The sequence below is a fragment of the Oncorhynchus nerka genome, linkage group LG14 (assembly GCF_034236695.1).
Source record: "Oncorhynchus nerka isolate Pitt River linkage group LG14, Oner_Uvic_2.0, whole genome shotgun sequence".
Classification (NCBI taxonomy): domain Eukaryota; kingdom Metazoa; phylum Chordata; class Actinopteri; order Salmoniformes; family Salmonidae; genus Oncorhynchus; species Oncorhynchus nerka.
The window spans coordinates 38,837,845-38,861,070 of NC_088409.1; the positions used below are offsets into that span (position 1 = coordinate 38,837,845).

The 23,226-nt window shown below is 47.2% G+C and overlaps 1 protein-coding gene across 1 annotated transcript in view; it reads left to right on the forward strand.

The window, feature by feature from the left end:
- The first annotated feature begins 20,287 nt into the window (after positions 1-20,287).
- Positions 20,288-23,226, forward strand: part of si:dkey-22o22.2 (neural-cadherin) — an 84,393-nt gene continuing 81,454 nt past the window's right edge. The window contains exon 1 of the mRNA XM_065027196.1: positions 20,288-20,332. Within this exon, the coding sequence (XP_064883268.1) occupies positions 20,288-20,332 (45 nt within the window). The remainder of the gene's footprint in view (positions 20,333-23,226) is intronic.

The window sequence follows — 23,226 nt, forward strand, 5'->3', positions numbered from 1 at the left end:
CTCTTCTTACTTCTTTCTCCACTTCCCTTTCCATCTCTTCCTCTTACTCTGTCTTCTTTCTCCACTTCCTGTCTTTCCCTCTCTTCCCCTTACTCTGTCTTCTTTCTCCACTCCTCTTTCCCTCTCTTCCTCTTACTGTCTTCTTTCTCCACTTCCCTTTCCCTCTCTTCCTCTTACTCTGTCTTCTTTCTCCACTCCTCTTTCCCTCTCTTCCTCTTACTCTGTCTTCTTTCTCCACTCCTCTTTCCCTCTCTTCCTCTTTCCTACTGTCTTCTTTCTCCACTTCCCTTTCCCTCTCTTCCTCTTACTCTGTCTTCTTTCTCCACTTCCCTTTCCCTCTCTTCCCCTTACTCTGTCTTCTTTCTCCACTCCTCTTTCCCTCTCTTCCTCTTACTGTCTTCTTTCTCCACTCCTCTTTCCCTCTCTTCCTCTTACTGTCTTCTTTCTCCACTTCCCTTTCCCTCTCTTCCTCTTACTCTGTCTTCTTTCTCCACTTCCCTTTCCCTCTCTTCCCCTTACTCTGTCTTCTTTCTCCACTCCTCTTTCCCTCTCTTCCTCTTACTCTGTCTTCTTTCTCCACTCCTCTTTCCCTCTCTTCCTCTTACTCTGTCTTCTTTCTCCACTCCTCTTTCCCTCTCTTCCTCTTACTGTCTTCTTTCTCCACTTCCCTTCCCTCTCTTCCTCTTACTCTGTCTTCTTTCTCCACTTCCCTTTCCTCTCTTCCCCTTACTCTGTCTTCTTTCTCCTCCTCTTTCCCTCTCTTCCCCTCTTACTGTCTTCTTTCTCCACTTCCCTTTCCCTCTCTTCCTCTTACTGTCTTCTTTCTCCACCTCCCTTTCCCTCTCTTCCTCTTACTCTGTCTTCTTTCTCCACTTCCCTTTCCCTCTCTTCCCCTTACTCTGTCTTCTTTCTCCACTCCTCTTTCCCTCTCTTCCTCTTACTCTGTCTTCTTTCTCCACTCCTCTTTCCCTCTCTTCCTCTTACTCTGTCTTCTTTCTCCACTCCTCTTTCCCTCTCTTCCTCTTACTCTGTCTTCTTTCTCCACTTCCCTTTCCCTCTCTTCCTCTTACTCTGTCTTCTTTCTCCACTTCCCTTTCCCTCTCTTCCCCTTACTCTGTCTTCTTTCTCCACTCCTCTTTCCCTCTCTTCCTCTTACTCTGTCTTCTTTCTCCACTCCTCTTTCCCTCTCTTCCTCTTACTGTCTTCTTTCTCCACTTCCCTTTCCCTCTCTTCCTCTTACTGTCTTCTTTCTCCACTCCTTTTCCCTCTCTTCCTCTTACTGTCTTCTTTCTCCACTTCCCTTTCCCTCTCTTCCCCTTACTCTGTCTTCTTTCTCCACTCCTCTTTCCCTCTCTTCCTCTTACTGTCTTCTTTCTCCACTTCCCTTTCCATCTCTTCCTCTTACTCTGTCTTCTTTCTCCACTTCCCTTTCCCTCTCTTCCCCTTACTCTGTCTTCTTTCTCCACTCCTCTTTCCCTCTCTTCCTCTTACTGTCTTCTTTCTCCACTTCCCTTTCCCTCTCTTCCTCTTACTGTCTTCTTTCTCCACTCCTCTTTCCCTCTCTTCCTCTTACTCTGTCTTCTTTCTCCACTCCTCTTTCCCTCTCTTCCTCTTACTGTCTTCTTTCTCCACTTCCCTTTCCCTCTCTTCCTCTTACTCTGTCTTCTTTCTCCACTTCTCTTTCCCTCTCTTCCCCTTACTCTGTCTTCTTTCTCCACTCCTCTTTCCCTCTCTTCCTCTTACTCTGTCTTCTTTCTCCACTCCTCTTTCCCTCTCTTCCTCTTACTGTCTTCTTTCTCCACTTCCCTTTCCCTCTCTTCCTCTTACTCTGTATTCTTTCTCCACTTCCCTTTCCCTCTCTTCCCCTTACTCTGTCTTCTTTCTCCACTCCTCTTTCCCTCTCTTCCTCTTACTGTCTTCTTTCTCCACTCCTCTTTCCCTCTCTTCCTCTTACTCTGTCTTCTTTCTCCACTCCTCTTTCCCTCTCTTCCTCTTACTGTCTTCTTTCTCCACTTCCCTTCCTTCTCTTCCTCTTACTCTGTCTTCTTTCTCCACTTCCCTTTCCCTCTCTTCCCCTTACTCTGTCTTCTTTCTCCACTCCTCTTTCCCTCTCTTCCTCTTACTGTCTTCTTTCTCCACTTCCCTTTCCCTCTCTTCCTCTTACTGTCTTCTTTCTCCACTTCCCTTTCCCTCTCTTCCTCTTACTCTGTCTTCTTTCTCCACTCCTCTTTCCCTCTCTTCCTCTTACTGTCTTCTTTCTCCACTTCCCTTCCTTCTCTTCCTCTTACTCTGTCTTCTTTCTCCTCTTCCCTTTCCCTCTCTTCCCCTTACTCTGTCTTCTTTCTCCACTCCTCTTTCCCTCTCTTCCTCTTACTGTCTTCTTTCTCCACTACCCTTTCCATCTCTTCCTCTTACTCTGTCTTCTTTCTCCACTTCCCTTTCCCTCTCTTCCTCTTACTCTGTCTTCTTTCTCCACTCCTCTTTCCCTCTCTTCCTCTTACTGTCTTCTTTCTCCACTTCCCTTTCCCTCTCTTCCTCTTACTGTCTTCTTTCTCCACTCCTCTTTCCCTCTCTTCCTCTTACTCTGTCTTCTTTCTCCACTCCTCTTTCCCTCTCTTCCTCTTACTGTCTTCTTTCTCCACTTCCCTTTCCCTCTCTTCCTCTTACTCTGTCTTCTTTCTCCACTTCCCTTTCCCTCTCTTCCCCTTACTCTGTCTTCTTTCTCCACTCCTCTTTCCCTCTCTTCCTCTTACTGTCTTCTTTCTCCACTCCTCTTTCCCTCTCTTCCTCTTACTGTCTTCTTTCTCCACTTCCCTTTCCCTCTCTTCCTCTTACTCTGTATTATTTCTCCACTTCCCTTTCCCTCTCTTCCTCTTACTCTGTCTTCTTTCTCCTCTTTCCCTTCTCTTCCCTGTCTCTTTCTCTCTTTTCCCTCTCTTCCTCTTACTTGTCTCCTCTCTTTCCCTCTCTTCCTCTTACTGTCTTCTTTCTCCACTTCCCTTCCTTCTCTTCCTCTTACTCTGTCTTCTTTCTCCACTTCCCTTTCCCTCTCTTCCCCTTACTCTGTCTTCTTTCTCCACTCCTCTTTCCCTCTCTTCCTCTTACTGTCTTCTTTCTCCACTTCCCTTTCCCTCTCTTCCTCTTACTGTCTTCTTTCTCCACCGCCCTTTCCCTCTCTTCCTCTTACTCTGTCTTCTTTCTCCACTTCCCTTTCCCTCTCTTCCCCTTACTCTGTCTTCTTTCTCCACTCCTCTTTCCCTCTCTTCCTCTTACTCTGTCTTCTTTCTCCACTCCTCTTTCCCTCTCTTCCTCTTACTCTGTCTTCTTTCTCCACTCCTCTTTCCCTCTCTTCCTCTTACTGTCTTCTTTCTCCACTTCCCTTTCCCTCTCTTCCTCTTACTCTGTATTCTTTCTCCACTTCCCTTTCCCTCTCTTCCCCTTACTCTGTCTTCTTTCTCCACTCCTCTTTCCCTCTCTTCCTCTTACTCTGTCTTCTTTCTCCACTCCTCTTTCCCTCTCTTCCTCTTACTGTCTTCTTTCTCCACTTCCCTTTCCCTCTCTTCCTCTTACTGTCTTCTTTCTCCACTCCTCTTTCCCTCTCTTCCTCTTACTGTCTTCTTTCTCCACTTCCCTTTCCCTCTCTTCCTCTTACTCTGTCTTCTTTCTCCACTTCCCTTTCCCTCTCTTCCCCTTACTCTGTCTTCTTTCTCCACTCCTCTTTCCCTCTCTTCCTCTTACTCTGTCTTCTTTCTCCACGTCCCTTTCCCTCTCTTCCTCTTACTGTCTTCTTTCTCCACTTCCCTTTCCCTCTCTTCCTCTTACTGTCTTCTTTCTCCACTTCCCTTTCCCTCTCTTCCTCTTACTCTGTCTTCTTTCTCCACTTCCCTTTCCCTCTCTTCCCCTTACTCTGTCTTCTTTCTCCACTCCTCTTTCCCTCTCTTCCTCTTACTCTGTCTTCTTTCTCCACTTCCCTTTCCCTCTCTTCCTCTTACTCTGTCTTCTTTCTCCACTCCTCTTTCCCTCTCTTCCCCTTACTCTGTCTTCTTTCTCCACTTCCCTTTCCCTCTCTTCCTCTTACTGTCTTCTTTCTCCACTTCCCTTTCCCTCTCTTCCTCTTACTCTGTCTTCTTTCTCCACTTCCCTTTCCCTCTCTTCCCCTTACTCTGTCTTCTTTCTCCACTCCTCTTTCCCTCTCTTCCTCTTACTCTGTCTTCTTTCTCCACTTTCATTTCCCTCTCTTCCTCTTACTCTGTCTTCTTTCTCCACTTCCTTTCCCTCTCTTCCTCTTACTCTGTCTTCTTTCTCCACTTCCCTTTCCCTCTCTTCCCCTTACTCTGTCTTCTTTCTCCACTTTCATTTCCCTCTCTTCCTCTTCCTCTGTCTTCTTTCTTCATTATTTGTAGAAATCCAATCTCGTGATCACGTTTACTCCTTAAAATAGAAATCAATTTACAGGCTACTCAAGCTCCACTTTGGCATGTGGAATGCTAATGCGATTTTCCACAGTATTGGATACACGTTAAGTTCACACACACACACACACACACACACACACACACACACACACACACACACACACAAACACCGAGAAAGAGAAAAAGAAAGAGAAAGTTTAATTTGGCCTGCAGTTGAATTAAATACATTTAAAAAGAGCCTCGTATGTGCGGCGGCAGGATCAATCCTCACCTGAATGGCTTCAGCGCTGGCTAATTGTTTCGTTAACGGGGTTAACGGCCAGATCAACGACGCTTTGGCGTAATTAGGAGCACACAGCCGGAGACTGATAGCAGCATTAAGCCCAAACAAAAGACTAGTGGAGTCATCACCAGGTCAGTTCCCCCTGGACGCTCCCGCACCGTGCTGGCGGAATACTAAAGAAAAGAGACTGACTTGGGCTGTGTTCCATTCCACAATGTTAGGCACACTTCCCTTCACACTTCCCTTCAAGGATGTGATACGACTGTGTTCCATTCCACAATGTTAGGCACACTTCCCTTCATGGATATGATACAACTGTGTTCCATTCCACAATGTTAGGCACACTTTCCTTCATGGATGTGATACGACTGTGTTCCATTCCACAATGGTAGGCACACTTCCCTTCATGGATGTGATACGACTGTGTTCCATTCCACAATGTTAGGCACACTTCCCTTCATGGATATGATGCGACTGTGTTCCATTCCACAATGTTAGGCACACTTCCCTTCACATTTCCCTTCATGGATATGATACGACTGTGTTCCATTCCACAATGTTAGGCACACTTCCCTTCATGGATGTGATACGACTGTGTTCCATTCCACAATGTTAGGCACACTTCCCTTCATGGATATGATGCGACTGTGTTCCATTCCACAATGTTAGGCACACTTCCCTTCATGGATATGATACGACTGTGTTCCATTCCACAATGTTAGGCACACTTCCCTTCACACTTCCCTTCATGGATGTGATACGACTGTGTTCCATTCCACAATGTTAGGCACACTTCCCTTCATGGATATGATACGACTGTGTTCCATTCCACAATGTTAGGCACACTTCCCTTCATGGATATGATACGACTGTGTTCCATTCCACAATGTTAGGCACACTTCCCTTCATGGATATGATGCGACTGTGTTCCATTCCACAATGTTAGGCACACTTCCCTTCATGGATATGATACGACTGTGTTCCATTCCACAATGTTAGGCACACTTCCCTTCATGGATGTGATACGACTGTGTTCCATTCCACAATGTTAGGCACACTTCCCTTCATGGATATGATGCGACTTGATGGGTGAAACAAAACTTGATAGAGCTAAAAACCTAGGTTCATTTTAAATACGTGGTGCTAATACGTGGTGGTTGTCTATAGGGCTTTTCCTCACCTCAGAAACTCATGAATAGGATCTGAATGTATATTCCAGTTACAGAGGCATGGCAGCTCCCTTGTCTGTCTGGATTGACTGACATTGCGTGTCTAATCCAGCATGTTGCCTGTGGCTCTGTGGGACTATAGATTACCTCTGTCTATACACTCTCTCACATCTTAGATTGGCAGAGTAGGCTTCCTATCGATCACCTGCTATCCAGCCAGAGAATCTGTCTTTCCCTTCCTCTCTCTCTCTCTCTCTCTCTCTGTCCCTCTTTTCTTTCTCTTCCAGTCTCTCTCTCCTTCTTTCCCTGTTTCTATCTCTCTTTCCCTCTCTCCCCCTTCCTCTGTCTACGGCTACATCCTGCAGCTCCTGCAAATGTTCTTTAATGTGAAGAAACAGAGGTGAGGAAAGGAGGAAACAGGCTAACATCGATATCACCTCCGTGGGAGGAACGTCTGAGTTAGTGCTGCAGTGCTAGCAGGCAGGCAGATGGGTAGGGAGTGCAAAACTGGATGGTGTGTGTGTGTGTGTGTGTGTTTTGCGTGCGAGTGTGTGTGTGTGTGTGTGTGTGTGTGTGTGTGTGTGTGTGTGTGTGTGTGTGTGTGTGTGTGTGTGTGTGTGTGTGTGTGTGTGTGTGTGTGCGTGCGCGCGCGAGTGTGTGCGCGAGTGTGCGCAAGTACGTTCGTATGAGGGGTTTATGTTGCCTGATGCAAGGCTAGCATGGCCGGGTGAAATCCAGGCCGGATGGACACTAGGAGTTGGTACAATAGAGTTGTACTCTCCTTGCAGGCTATGATGCACCATGAAGGGAGAAGAGGGGAAGTATAGGACTCTCTCATGTACTGTGTCTTCACTGCTTTCTCCTCTATCTCCCCTTCCCTCTTGCCAGTGTGCTTTCCATCTCTTCTCCTCTCTTTTTCTCCAGTTGGTGACTCAGGGTTGTGCCCTGATGTTGTGCTATTGTTGTGTTGGTGCTGCTATGCCAGTCTTCCCACAAGCAAACATGCATCAGTCATCTCTAATCCTCTCTCTGTAGGACCCAGATAAATAACACAGCCCTCTCCCTCTCTTATTCCCTCTCTTATTTTCTCTCTCTCTCTGTCTCTCTCTCTCTCTCTTTCTTTCTTTCTTTCTTTCTTTCTTAACTGTGCAGCTCCCCTCCTTATTTCTGACTGACTTTCTCTCACTCTGTTTAAATATGTTTAAAATAAGCAATGTGTCGATAGGCATGTGTCGATAGGCATGTGCATGTGTCGATAGGCATGTGTCGATAGGCATGTGTCGATAGGCATGATAGGCATGTGTCGATAGGCATGTGTCGATAGGCATGTGTCGATAGGCATGTGTCGATAGGCATGTGTCGATAGGCATGATAGGCATGTGTCGATAGGCATGTGTCGATAGGCATGATAGGCATGTGTCGATAGGCATGTGTCGATAGGCATGTGTCGATAGGCATGATAGGCATGTGTCGATAGGCATGTGTCGATAGGCATGTGGCGATAGGCATGTGTCGATAGGCATGATAGGCATGTGTCGATAGGCATGTGTCGATAGGCATGTGTCGATAGGCATGTGTCGATAGGCATGTGGCGATAGGCATGTGGCGATAGGCATGTGTCGATAGGCATGATAGGCATGTGTCGATAGGCATGTGTCGATAGGCATGTGTCGATAGGCATGTGTCGATAGGCATGTGTCGATAGGCATGTGTCGATAGGCATGTGTCGATAAGCATGTGTCGATAGGCATGTGTCGATAGGCATGTGTCGATAGGCATGTGTCGATAGGCATGTGTCGATAGGCATTTGGCGATAGGCATGTGTCGATAGGCATGTGTCGATAGGCATTTGGCGATAGGCATGTGTCGATAGGCATTTGGCGATAGGCATTTGGCGATAGGCATGTGTCGATAGGCATTTGGCGATAGGCATTTGGCGATAGGCATGTGTCGATAGGCATTTGGCGATAGGCATTTGGCGATAGGCATTTGGCGATAGGCATGTGGCGATAGGCATGTGGCGATAGGCATTTGGCGATAGGCATTTGGCGATAGGCATGTGTCGATAGGCATTTGGCGATAGGCATGTGGCGATAGGCATTTGGCGATAGGCATTTGGCGATAGGCATGTGTCGATAGGCATTTGGCGATAGGCATGTGGCGATAGGCATGTGGCGATAGGCATTTGGCGATAGGCATTTGGCGATAGGCATGTGGCGATAGGCATTTGGCGATAGGCATGTGGCGATAGGCATTTGGCGATAGGCATTTGGCGATAGGCATGTGTCGATAGGCATGTGTCGATAGGCATTTGGCGATAGGCATGTGTCGATAGGCATTTGGCGATAGGCATGTGTCGATAGGCATGTGTCGATAGGCATTTGGCGATAGGCATGTGTCGATAGGCATGTGTCGATAGGCATGTGGCGATAGGCATGTGTCGATAGGCATGTGTCGATAGGCATGTGTCGATAGGCATGTGTCGATAGGCATTTGGCGATAGGCATGTGTCGATAGGCATGTGTCGATAGGCATTTGGCGATAAGCATGTGTCGATAGGCATGTGTCGATAGGCATTTGGCGATAAGCTGTAGGCCTTTTAAATTTATTTTTAAACCGATATGCAAAACTGTTTTCCCCTGTTGTGGGAAGGCAGTCGAGGTGTGAACCGGTATGTGGTGTCGACTTCTTTTGTTTTCATATTCATCTTCTTTTTCCCTCTTTCTCGGTTTCAACACATTGGAGATGTGAGACGTGCAAACAAACATGCGTATGCTCGGCACTGTGGGTAACCAGGGGGTGGGCCTCTCTCTGCAGATGGACCCCCAAACCCCTTCCCCGACGAGAACAAGAGCTCTGCAGTTGTCTTTTTTATGGCAAAAGGTCAAATGGAGGGATTTGTTTTTCCTCTTCGGTTTGTTTCCTATCTCAGATAGCAGAAGTTTGGAGGAATAATTGGTGACTGGGAAAGTAGGTGAAGTGAGGAGAGGGTTGTGGTGGAGAGGAAGGGGAAGGGGAGCGAGGCTCAGTTTTTATCATTATGGCACTTTTTGTTAGGACACCGCCGACCTTAGCTGAGGATGTTGAATATTTATACGGCAAATTATGAAACTTAGGAGAGACTTAATAGGCTGTGGGTCAGGGGACCTGGAGACCTCTTCAAGAGCCCCCTCTCTCTATCTCTCTCTCTCTACCCCTCTCTCTCTCTCTCTCTCTCTACCCCTCTCTCTCTCTCTCTCTCTCTCTCTATCTCTCTCTCTCTACCCCTCTCTCTCTCTCTCTCTCTCTCTACCCCTCTCTCTCTCTCCCTCTCTCTCTCTCTATCTCTCTTTCTCTACCCCTCCCCCTCTCTCTCTATCTCTCTCTCTCTACCCCTCTCTCTCTCTCTATCTCTCTCTCTCTACCCCTCTCTCTCTCTCTCTCTCTACCCCTCTCTCTCTCTCTCTCTCTCTCTCACTCATTCTCTCACTTTCTCCCTCTGCTTTCTCTCTCTCTCTCTCTCTCTCTCTCTCACTCATTCTCTCACTTTCTCCCTCTCTCTGCTTTCTCTCTCTCTCTCTCTCTCTCTCGCTCATTCTCTCGCTTTCTCCCTCTCTCTGCTTTCTCTCTCTCTCTCTCTCTCTCTCGCTCATTCTCTCGCTTTCTCCCTCTCTCTGCTTTCTCTCTCTTTCTCTCACAGACATAGACACTCTGTTTCTCCCTCATTATCTCGCTCTCTCTCTGTGTGTGTGTGTGTGTGTGTGTGTGTGTGTGTGTGTGTGTGTGTGTGTGAGAGAGAGAGAGAGAGAGGCTCCAGTCTCAGTGGGGTGAATCTATTACTGCTGTCTGAGAGTGGGAACAGTCCATGAAAATACCTGATTAAAGGTGATGGAGGGAGACTGGTTCCGATCTGCCTACACGACAGCCAGGGTGTGTAGGACCCACACACTATGGGAGACCCTTACACACAGACATAGACACACACAGTGTGTATGTGTGTGTTTGTGTGGGGCGTCTGCGTGTCAGTTATTTACGGAAGAAAATGTGCCTCTCGCTTTGGGTGTGCTGTGCAAGTGGCACTCTTGGGGACGAAAAGCTCTCGTCAGCAAAAAATGAGAACGAGAGAGGGAAAGGGGGAGAGAGGGAAAGGGGGAGAGAGAGAGAGTGAAACGCGCACTTTAATGCAGACGAATGGTCGCTCGGCCCAGATACGGTCCCGGTATTAATCAACGCCACACATAAGGAAACGCTCGCGGGTGGGCACTTTGAAAGAAAGACGGAGTGAGAGCGGCCACACGGAGCTTGTTAAATAATTCATTGGGCCCGGACCAAATCTGTTGCCTATTATCGCGCCCCTCTAATCAGATGCTGTTTGTCGTTGCTGTACAATAACAGGCGCGTTAAGGCACTTACCAGGAGTGCATCCGCTGCTGTTCTTCCCCTTTGCATATATCTGTATCAACATTAGGCTGGGAAGCCAGTCTCTTATTAATTCTGCACATTAGTGAAGTTGTCATTAACACAGCGAGTGGCCAGCTCTGGGAGCAAAGGCCATTAACATAACTCAGTTTATTTCTCTTTCTCTCTCGTTCTCGTTTTTTCCCCCGATCTGCCTCGCTCTCTCTCTCTCTCTCTGCTCGTTTTCTCACATTTTTTCTCTATATTTCTCTTTCTCTTCATTCCTCTCTCAATTTGATTCTCTCTCCCTTTTCTCTCTCATCCCTTTGGAGTATCTTTGTCTTTTTCTCTCCTCCTCCAGCACCTCTCTCTCGCTCTGTCTATCTCTACTTCAACTCTCCTCCTCCAGCACCTCTCTTTCACTCTGTCTATCTCTACTTCAACTCTCCTCCTCCAGCACCTCTCTCTCGCTCTGTCTATCTCTACTTCAACTCTCCTCCTCCAGCACCTCTCTCTCGCTCTGTCTATCTCTACTTCAACTCTCCTCCTCCAGCACCTCTCTTTCACTCTGTCTATCTCTACTTCAACTCTCCTCCTCCAGCACCTCTCTCTCACTCTGTCTATCTCTACTTCAACTCTCCTCCTCCAGCACCTCTCTCTCGCTCTGTCTATCTCTACTTCAACTCTCCTCCTCCAGCACCTCTCTCTCGCTCTGTCTACCTCTACTTCAACTCTCCTCCTCCAGCACCTCTCTCTCGCTCTGTCTATCTCTACTTCAACTCTCCTCCTCCAGCACCTCTCTCTCCCTCTGTCTATCTCTACTTCAACTCTCCTCCTCCAGCACATCTCTCTCGCTCTGTCTATCTCTACTTCAACTCTCCTCCTCCAGCACCTCTCTCTCGCTCTGTCTATCTCTACTTCAACTCTCCTCCTCCAGCACCTCTCTCTCGCTCTGTCTACCTCTACTTCAACTCTCCTCCTCCAGCACCTCTCTCTCCCTCTGTCTATCTCTACTTCAACTCTCCTCCTCCAGCACCTCTCTCTCGCTCTCTGTCTCTACTTCAACTCTCCTCGTGATGAAGCAGTGTACAGCTAACACTCTCATCCTGCTCTCTCATTGAATTGCAAATAGTCCTTACACTATGAAGTGTGTTTCCACCTGACCACAGTTTCACAGCATGTTGGGGAGAAAAAACACCCGAGATGGTGATTTGTTAGTCTACACAGCTGGAGTCAAGGTATGGTTCCTCCATGGTTCAACAACTACTGTAGATTCAGATCAGTAGAATGGTTTCCAGGAGCGGTGTTTGGAAGCCAAGCCCCCCCCCATAAAACCCATATTACAACCTATGTGTTGTGATAATTGTGTTGTTTGCTCTATAACCTATTTGTTCACATGCCTTGACACCACGATATATCGGCCTAAAGCCGAGACAATAAGAAGACACAGTGGCAGAATAAATTCAACCACACCTTAGTTTCATCACAAAACCAGATAGCAGCATCTGTCCAGTGAAGTCCACAAAGCATATTGCATGTACAGTAACAGAGTTACATGACCTACAGCATGTGTAACAGTATAACTTTAGACTGTCCCCTCGCCTATACCCGGGCGCGAACCAGGGACCCTCTGCACACATCAACAACATTCACCCACGAAGCATGGTTACCCATCGCTCCACAAAAGCCACGGCCCTTGCAGAGCAAGGGGAACCACTACTTCAAGGTCTCAGAGCAAGTGACGTCACCGATTGAAACGCTATTAGCGCGCACCACCGCTAACTAGCTAGCCGTTACACTCACCCCCCTTTTGACCTCCTCCTTTTCCGCAGCAACCAGTGATCCGGGTCAACAGCATCAATGTAACAATATAACTTTAGACCGTCCCCTCGCCCATACCCGGGCGCGAACCAGGGACCCTCTGCACACATCAACAACAGTCACCCACGAAGCATGGTTACCCATCGCTCCACAAAAGCCACGGCCCTTGCAGAGCAAGGGGAACCACTACTTCAAGGTCTCAGAGCAAGTGACGTCACCGATTGAAACGCTATTTAGAGCGCACCACCGCTGACTAGCTAGCCGTTTCACATCCGTTACACATGGTCAAGCAAGTTAATGTTCGGACCACTAAACAACTATTGATTTAGAACCACGGAGAGTTACCACAAGTTGCAAAGAAAACAGGAGCTGCCTCCACTATTCCAGCCTCATTTCAACATCATCTTATCAATTATGCTTAGTCTAATACAGTGACAACTAAAAGATACCAAAATAATGTAGTCCAATCAACGTATGCTTTGGTTCTGATTTCTGTGTGCGAGATTGCGTGTGTGTGTGCATGAAAAACATGTTGACTCACCCTACTTGTAGAGAAACGTCAATGCCGTCCTCCTCTTTCATGTTGACGAAACGGTCAATCACTCTGTCATACAATACACACTTTCATGTTTTGTTGTCCTCGGCTACCTGGCTAACATGCTTGCTTGCTAGCCTCTAACTTCCATTCATGGGCAACGTTAGCTAGTTAACATTAGCAACATGTTGAACTTCCATCCTCTCAGGTCAGGGGTACAACAATGTATTAATTAATGGTTGAATCAGAATCGGCGTTATAATCATTGGACAGTACGGATAATTTTCCTCTCCAATTTCGTGATATTCTGATCTTGTCTCATCGCTGCAACTCCCCAGCTGGCTCGGGAAAGGTTAAGTCATGCGTAATCTGAAACATGACCCACCAAACCACCCTTCTTAACACACACTCGCTTAACCCTGAAGCCAGCCGCACCAATGTGTTGGAGGAAACACCGTTCAACTGACGACTGAAGTCAGGCTGTAGGCGCCTGGCCCGCCACTAGGAGTCACTAGAGCACGATGAGCCAAGTAAAGCCCCCCTAGCCCTGGCCAAACCCTCCCATAACCCAGACGAAGCTGGGTCAAATGTGTGCCGTCCTATGATAAAACCCCAGGCTGGGATCGAACCTCTGGCTGTAGTGACGCCTCAACACTGCGATGCAGTGCCTTAGACCACTGAGCCACTCGAGAGGCCCTATAATCTTTGGGTCAAGAGAGGCCAGATGCTCGATGGCTTCTCTTGCCTTCAATGCTCCAGGCAGCAACACTGTCATACCTGTTCGGACCAGACAGCATCAGATAGATGGCCTACACATAGAGAGACAGAGGGGCGCTGTTTCACTCGCTCGGATGCTTTCTCCTGTGAGATACATTCAGCCTCTTGTGAATTGAAGGAAAATATATATATATTTAAAACAGTATATGTGAGTGACCAACATATGACGTTTCTGGCTTTTACTGTATATAAAGTCCTATTTTCTTTTTGCTTGATGTGTTTTTTGATGTCCTTTAGCTTTGAGTCAGTGACATGCAGCAGTAGCCTCTAGAGTTGCATCAGATCTGGTGTTTGATGTTATTTGATTCTGGCTCTACGCTCAGATGGTGACACGTCATGGTGCCATACTGCGCTCAGCTCCAACACAGTTTGTCTGGTGTTGAGTCAGCGATTGTGTCCCTGGCATTAAAGTTCCACACTTGATGCAACATTATGAGTGTGGTGTTGAGTCAGAATGTAGCATATTACTGCTGTCCAGATGGTATAGTTTGTGCTGCTATAGTATTTTGCAGTGATTAATCAAATTGAGAATGTTTGCCTTCACCAATGAAGGATTGAAAGTTGAAATTAATTGAATCAACTCTCCATATCGTTGTTTACTTATCCCGTACAGATGTAGGATCTGAACTTGATCACCCTGTTGCATGAGAACTTTCATGCAATGCAGGACATTTTAAACTTGTAGTGTATTTCAGGTTTAAAAAGGCTTCTGAAGTTTGTAATTTCCACACATTTCAGACTTGATTTTCTCTTCCTGAAAATGTATCAAGCCCTACAAATATGTCCAATAACTATAATCCACATAATAATACAAATGCAGGTTTATTTTCCTGTTGTAGCACATTGGCTTAAATTAAGATCCCACATCTGTATTTACCAGTCATATGACTAAGGGAGAGGATACTGGGTCTGTGACTGGGATTAACCCAGGGGACATGTCACTGACCCTGGTCCACAGGAGGCTTCTGATTGACGAGCCTGACAGACAGGCAGAGGAGGGGAAGATTAGAGAGAGGAGGACGGAAGAGGAGAGAGGAGGACAGAAGAGGAGAGAGGCCTGGAGTGAAGGGGAGAGAGTAGGACAGAAGAGGAGAGAGGCCTGGAGTGAAGGGGAGAAGATGAGGACAGAAGAGGAGAAAGGCCTGGAGTGAAGGGGAGAGAGTAGGACAGAAGAGGAGAGAGGCCTGGAGTGAAGGGGAGAATATGAGGACAGAAGAGGAGAGAGGCCTGGAGTGAAGGGGGGAAGATGAGGACAGAAGAGGAGAGAGGCCTGGAGTGAAGGGGAGAAGATGAGGACAGAAGAGGAGAGAGGCCTGGAGTGAAGGGGAGAAGATGAGGACAGAAGAGGAGAGAAGCCTGGAGTGAAGGGGAGAAGATGAGGACAGAAGAGGAGAGAGGCCTGGAGTGAAGGGGAGAAGATGAGGACAGAAGAGGAGAGAGGCCTGGAGTGAAGGGGAGAAGATGAGGACAGAAGAGGAGAAAGGCCTGGAGTGAGTGAAGGGAGGCCTGGAGAAGAGGAGAAAGGCCTGGAGAGGGGAGGACAGAAGAGGAGAAAGGCCTGGAGTGAAGGGAGAGAGGACAGAAGAGGACCTGGAGAAGGGGGAGATGAGAGAAGAGGAGAGAGGCCTGGAGTGAAGGGGAGAAGATGAGGACAGAAGAGGAGAAAGGCCTGGAGTGAAGGGGAGAAGATGAGGACAGAAGAGGAGAGAGGCCTGGAGTGAAGGGGAGAAGATGAGGACAGAAGAGGAGAGAGGCCTGGAGTGAAGGGGGAGAAGATGAGGACAGAAGAGGAGAGAGGCCTGGAGTGAAGGGGAGAAGATGAGGACAGAAGAGGAGAGAGGCCTGGAGTGAAGGGGAGAAGATGAGGACAGAAGAGGAGAAGGCCTGGAGTGAAGGGGAGAAGATGAGGACAGAAGAGGAGAGAGGCCTGGAGTGAAGGGGAGAAGATGAGGACAGAAGAGGAGAGAGGCCTGGAGTGAAGGGGAGAAGATGAGGACAGAAGAGGAGAGAGGCCTGGAGTGAAGGGGAGAAGATGAGGACAGAAGAGGAGAAAGGCCTGGAGTGAAGGGGAGAGAGGAGGACAGAAGAGGAGAAAGGCCTGGAGTGAAGGGGAGAGAGGAGGACAGAAGAGGAGAGAGGCCTGGAGTGAAGGGGAGAAGATGAGGACAGAAGAGGAGAGAGGCCTGGAGTGAAGGGGAGAGGACAGAAGAGGGCAGGAAATGTAGGAGGCTCGATGGGGAGACAAAGAGGAGGCTCAAGTCTAGGAGGGAAGAGAGTGAAGGAGCAAGAGAGCTGATGAGAGAGATAGAACAATTAAGAAAAGAAAAAAGGAATTCAGAAATGGGTAGAAGATGAGTCATGGTAAAGGGAGAGAAGATAAAATGAGTACCACAAAGAGGAGATTATTTCTGTTCTCTATTTTTATTTAACCTTTATTTAACTAGGCAAATCAGTTAAGAACAAATTCGTATTTACAATGACGGCCTACTGGGGAACAGTGGGTTAACTGCCTTGTTCAGCGGCTGTCACGCCCTGACTGTAGAGAGCTTTATATGTCTCTATTTAGGTTTGGTCAGTGTGTGATTTGGGTGGGCATTCTATGTCCCTTTTTCTATGATTTGTATTTCTGTGTGTTTGGCCGGGTGTGGTTCTCAATCAAAGGCAGCTGTCTATCGTTGTCTCTGATTGAGAACCATAATTAGGTAGCTTTTGTCCCACCTGTATTTGTGGGTAGTTGTCCATGTATAGTTGCCTGTGAGCACTACGTTGGCTTCACGTTTTCGTTTGATGTTTGTTTTGTTGGCGACATCTTATAATAAAGAAGAATGTACGCTCACCACGCTGCACCTTGGTCCTCTCCTTTCTTCAGCCGTGACAGGGGCTTACCTTACCTTGTCAGCTCAGGGATTCAATCCAGCAATCTTTCGGTTATTGGCCCAACGCTCTAACCATTAGTCTACCTGCTGCCTCTATCCTGGGGGGTGTGTGCGTGTGTGTGTAATGTGTGTGTGTGTGCATAGAAGCAGGAGGTCCTAGGACACAGAGACACCCCCGCACTATCAAAGGGTCCTGCGCCTCGACAGCTGCTCTCATTAGAGGAACAGGCAGTCCCGCTCTGTGAGCTTAATCACCCACACCACACTTCCACAGCAATTAACCTAGCCACCGCCAGCCCTTCACATCCTCGGTGGAACACCCTGAGCCATGCTACGTACTGTACTGATGCTAACACTGTAATATGTGCTGCTCCTTAGTCACATAGATCAATTACCTGGATGGTTTTCCAGGTCCACGTTAGTTGTTTATCTGGTTGCTGGAGCTCCCAAGGCATAATGGATCCGATAGGGAGAAAGAGGTCATATGAAATAGAGTGTGGAAAGGAGGGAGTTATTATTGGCTAAAACTCCCTGGTGGAGATACTCAAGACCCTGGTCTAATCCTTCAAGGAAGAGAGTGAGGAGAATAAAGAGAAAGGAACAAAACAGAGAGAATACAGTCAGAGAGGGAGGTTGAGAGACAGAGTTCAAGAGTTTGAGTGAGAATGACAGAATGAAAAATGGCAAGATGTCAGAATGGGGGCCGGAAAAAGCTATAGAACAACGATCAAAACAAGGAAAAGGACAAACTCATTCAAAAACAAGTAGGGACTTGACCTTTCTGTCTCTCCCTTTAAGGGTTTCCCCTAGTATTGTTTTGAGTCTCACCAAGCAGCAACCCATGGAAGCAGACACTAGCATGTCCTCTTCAAACTGAGTCCAAATGAACAAAACCCAAACTTTGTAAGCCAGCAAGCAACAGAGTAAGGCAGCAGCCCGCCTTGCCTAAGCGATGTTTAGGGAAAACTCTGCTCCAAAGTGGCAGCTTCGCCGGCTTTAGAAGATTGAACCAGATTGGTTGAATATCTGCCCTATTGTTGTGTGTTCCTTTCCATAAGTAGGGTCCAGTGTGGTATTGAAAAGCTCTTTGGTGGGCTTAGCACTCTCTCTAAACAGCTTCTGCTGGCTATTTATGCAAACAATGGAGCAAATCTGCTCCTTTGATCACTAGGCCTTGTCACTGCTCTTTGGGGGTGTATGTATGTGTGTGTATGTGTGTGTGTGTGTGTGTGTGTGTGTGTGTGTGTGTGTGTGTGTGTGTGTCGTGTGTGTGTGTGTGTGTGTGTGTGTGTGTGTGTGTGTGTGTGTGTGTGTGTGTGTGTGTGTGTGTGTGTGTGTGTTTGAGTGTGTGTGTGTGTGTTCGAGTGTGTGTGTGTTTGGGTGTGTGTGTGTGTTCGAGTGTGTCCCTGTGTGTTGAATCTATGTGTATCACAGCTTCTGTGTGAAATGGTAAGGTCAGGTCCTATGTGGGTACCAACACAACCTATAATTTACACCCCAGGTCTCGTCTCCCGTCACCCATGTTGCACCAACACAGAACACCCTTTATGTCTATCATGACCCCATGCTTGAAAAGATGAGCTTTCACATGCCCCTGTGTGTGTCTGTGGGAAGCCCCTGTTTGTGTGGGCTAGCTCAGCAGGCCAGCATTGGTTTCTGGGATATGATCCCACAACTCCAATAAAGAATCACTTGGGTGGAAAATCGGGCTATTTCACCTGAATGGCAAATAGTTGGAACCTTGGCATTGGTGCGCCCCAGTTCCCTCAATCCTCTTCCTGGCTCTGGTGTGTACACGTGAACAGTCACACACAAGCATGGGCACACATCACACACACAAACATACACAGCCACACACACAATAACACACAGCCAATCACACAATAACACACAGCCACACACACAATAACACACAGCCACACACACAATAACACAACGTCACACACACAAACATACACAGCCACACACACAATAACACACAGCCACTCACACAATAACACACAGCCACACACACAATAACACACAGCCACACACACAATAACACACAGCCACACACACAATAACACACAGCCACACACACAATAACACACAGCCACACACACAATAACACACAGCCACACACACAATAACACACAGCCACACACACAATAACACACAGCCTCACGTACAATAACACACAGCCACACACACAATAACACACAGCCCCTCACACATAACACACAGCCTCACGTACAATAACACACAGCCACACACACAATAACACACAGCCACACACACAATAACACACAGCCCACTCACACATAACACACAGCCACACACACAATAACACACAGCCACACACACAATAACACACAGCCACACACACAATAACACACAGCCACACACACGATAACACACAGCCACTCACACAATAACACACAGCCCCTCACACAATAACACACAACCTCACGTACAATAACACACAGCCAATCACACAATAACACACAGCCACACACACAATAACACACAGCCACTCACACAATAACACACAGCCACACACACAATAACACACAGCCACACACACAATAACACACAGCCACTCACACACATAACACACAGCCACTCACACAATAACACACAGCCACACACAATAACACACAGCCACACACACAATAACACACAGCCCCTCACACAATAACACACAGCCTCACGTACAATAACACACAGCCACACACACAATAACACACAGCCACACACACAATAACACACAATAACACACAGCCACACACACAATAACACACAGCCACACACACAATAACACACAATAACACACAGCCACACACACACAATAACACACAGCCACACACACAATAACACACAGCCTCACACACAATAACACACAGCCACACACACAATAACACACAGCCAATCACACAATAACACACAGCCACACACACAATAACACACAATAACACACAGCCACACACACAATAACACACAGCCACACACACAATAACACACAGCCACACACACAATAACACACAGCCACACACACAATAACACACAATAACACACAGCCTCACGTACAATAACACACAGCCACACACACAATAACACACAGCCACACGCACAATAACACACAATAACACACAGCCACACACACAATAACACACAGCCACACACACAATAACACACAGCCACACACACAATAACACACAGCCACACACACAATAACACAACGTCACACACACAAACATACACAGCCACACACACAATAACACAACGTCACACACACAATAACACACAGCCACTCACACAATAACACACAGCCACTCACACAATAACACACAGCCACTCACACAATAACACACAGCCACTCACACAATAACACACAGCCACTCACACAATAACACACAGCCTCTCACACAATAACACACAGCCTCTCACACAATAACACACAGCCACACCCTCAATAACACACAGCCAATCACACAATAACACACAGCCACACACACAATAACACACAGCCACACACACAATAACACACAGCCACACCCTCAATAACACACAGCCAATCACACAATAACACACAGCCACTCACACAATAACACACAGCCACTCACACAATAACACACAGCAAGGTTCAGTAGTGCCTTTCCTACTTTGTTGTTGTTTGTTTGTTGTTGTTTGTTTGTTGATCCATATGATGGTTGCTGATAAGGGATCAGAGTTTACACAAACACACACACACACACACACACACACACACACACACACACACACACACACACACACACACACCACAGAGCTCCAGTGGAGGGAGTCTCATCAGAAAGTGAAGAAATCAGACAAACACAAATGCACTCAGACAACCAGAGCGAGGCACACACAACTCAAGGCAAAAGGGACACACGCACGTCTCTTGCTGTCTAGTGTGGTGTTCTTGCTGTCTATGAGATGTTCTGGGTCAGGAGTTTGCCTCCCCTATCTGTCCCTGTCCACCAGTGCCTGACCAGAACACACACACACACACACATTGTGTTCTTTTCAACCCCATGTCACCTGAGGTGTTTGTGTTTGCCCATCAGCGCTACATCTGGGTAAGTGTGTGTGTGTGTTTATTTGCAATAACACCTCTTTGTGTGTGTGTGTGTGTGTGTGTGTGTGTGTGTGTGTGTGTGTGTGTGTGTGTGTGTGTGTGTGTGTGTGTACAGCACTGTATGTGTACCGGTTTGTCTGTCACTCATGGTTGGTGTAGATGTCAGGTGATTGAAGACAGGCACTTTTGGCAGCTGTGGCAGATCCAAATCCTGTAGGCAGATCTGGGTTCAGCTGTTCACACCCTCCTGCTGACGTTGACATTGACACAGTGAGATAATCAACTGAAATTGGACCTGTGAATGCCTACATGAAATGTGATTGTGTTGCTCACTTGAAGTTATATGGCTGATTCTAATAAATACAACATAACCCCTCGACAAGCAGACACACACACACACTCGCCTCCCTAAACACACTTCCACAATTGTCAGTTCCTACAGAGAAATATCTTGACATAACACATCAATAACGAATGAGTTGCCACATAAAAAAATGTACTGTTTTATTTTTTTATGTCTGACAAAAGTCCTCAGATATTCATAATTTAACCGACAGTTTCCATGTTTTAGATCACAAAGCATTTTCTTTCACGGCTTGTGAGAGTCTGCATATGTCGGTTTGTCAGTAGATGTAAAAGTTGAATTATTGAGGTATGGTGGTAAGGGTCGAGAGAGATTTAAGACATAAAAGAAAGAATGAGTGTTAGATGAGTGAAAACCTTCTGAGAGCTCTGTCGTTTTTCTCTCTTTCTTGACCTCTGTTTCTCTTTCTCTCTCTCTCCTGTCTCTCTCTCTCTCTCTCACTCTCTCTGTCTCTCTCTTTCTCTCTCTCCCACACACACTCTCACACATTCTCTCTCTCTCTGTCTCCCTCTTAGATTTTCTCTCTCTCTGAGGTGACTTTGAAATAGTTTTTATAAAATACAGTTTTGGAATACTGAGCCTTGCGTCGCTTTATCCCCTCTTTCATGTTCTCTCCTTTCTTCTCTCATTTTATCTTTGGGCGTAACTCTTGCAGAAGTCGTCTCACCGTCACAAACTTCTCTCATGGCAGTTGAGATTACAGCAGCTGTGCCTCATACACTCAACCACACAAACTAAAGGAGAATGAATTCGACTGTAAAATCCTCATGACTAGAAGTCGGACAGCATTGAAAAGTTCCCCAGGGACATTTAATAGCTATAGTCACTGCCCTTCCACTGGCAGGGACTTAATGTGAATGTATACTGTATGTGAGTGTTTAGGGGGGATTTGGTTGGCAAGACGGGTAGATTTGCCTCTGAATAGAAGTAGTAGTTTGTGTGTGTGTGTGTGTGTGTGTGTGTGTGTGTGTGTGTGTGTGTGTGTGTGTGTGTGTGTGTGTGTGTGTGTGTGTGTGTGTGTGTGTGTGTGTGTGTGTGTGTGTGTGTGTGTGTGTGTGCGTGTGTGTGTGTGTGTGTGCGTGTGTGCGTGTGTGTGTGCGTGTGCGTGTGCATGCGCACGAGCCCCGGTTGTATCATCATACCACACTGCTCCACAGACAGGCTTTGGCCTTTGACCCAATTTCCCATGATGGCCTTCTCCAATCCTCCCTCGCAGACCCCGTCTCACACAGCATCGAGATTGGGGATCAGATAAATAAATCCAACTGTTTTTCAGTCTGACATCAAAGACAGAGAGCTTTGGTTTTCACTCTGTCTTTGGATCCAGCCTCTCCACTCCTCTGGAGCGATTGATTCCATTCCTAGGAGTTATTGGGAAAATCAACCCCCTGGATCCGGCTTATCCACCCAGATTCTGTCTTCTACCGCGCCGACGCCAGCCGCATATAGAGTTGGGAGAGTTCAGACGATCCCAGTGTCGTTGGTGGGGGGAAGCACTCTGTACACACGCAGTGAGGAGGAGCAGTGCTTACTATGAAGACTACGAGCACAGTGAGGGTGCTGAAGCAAATGACCCCTTGTGACACTATACATTTCCCTACTTGCTAATGAATACTGGATATGAGAAAAGAGAATATACTGTATTGACCTGTGGGGAAATAAGAGATAGAGATTATAAGATGGTTCGTTGATGTAAACAGTTGGTGTAGAGGCGTCTTGTTTGATTGCTCTTATGTTCCCCGCCACATGGTGCCATCGACGCCATCTGGTGAGGAGTCATAGCTGTGGCTGACTCAGTGGGCCAGTGATGCCGGTGGGAGGCAGACAACATGCCCACCGAGTCAACCACCAACTGCAACTCTGAGAGGAGGCCATTTTAGACTATGGAGACCAGAGGAGGCTGGTGGGGGGAGCTATAGGAGGACGGGCTCATTGTAATGCCTGGAATGGAATAATGGAACGCTATCAAAAGCATAAAACATGAAAACCACATATTTGAGTCTGTTCCATTCATTCCATTCCAGCCATTACAATGAGCCCGTCCTCCTATAGCTCCTCCCACCAGCCTCCTCTGACGGAGACACACCCCATGTAGAAGCAGCCTGAGGCTCTTGTTGTTGATAACTCACCTTGAGAGGTCACACACATACTCTGCATTCACCTCACAGTAAGGTGAGTGTATTTTGACGGTGGTCTGGGTGGAGTGGAGAACGCTATTAGTGTAGCTAGGAGCTTACTAAAACCCCATAAAAACCTCTGTTCCTCCCCTAACCCTCCATTCCCCATGCACACCCGACCACAGAATGGCTCTAATTGAGTTTCCGTGTTGTGTAGACTGTGAGGACTCGCTCGCTCACTTACTCATGGGCAACCAGGGTCCTCGAGTGGTGAAATACTACATTTGTGGTCAGGCAAGGAGGTGGCAGCCCCCTGTGGGCCTCTCATTCCAGAGAGACAGGCATGACACGGGTGGCTATTGGTTGTGGTAGTTAATTAGGATCTAATTGTTCACGAGGTGCTGGGAGGCCAGA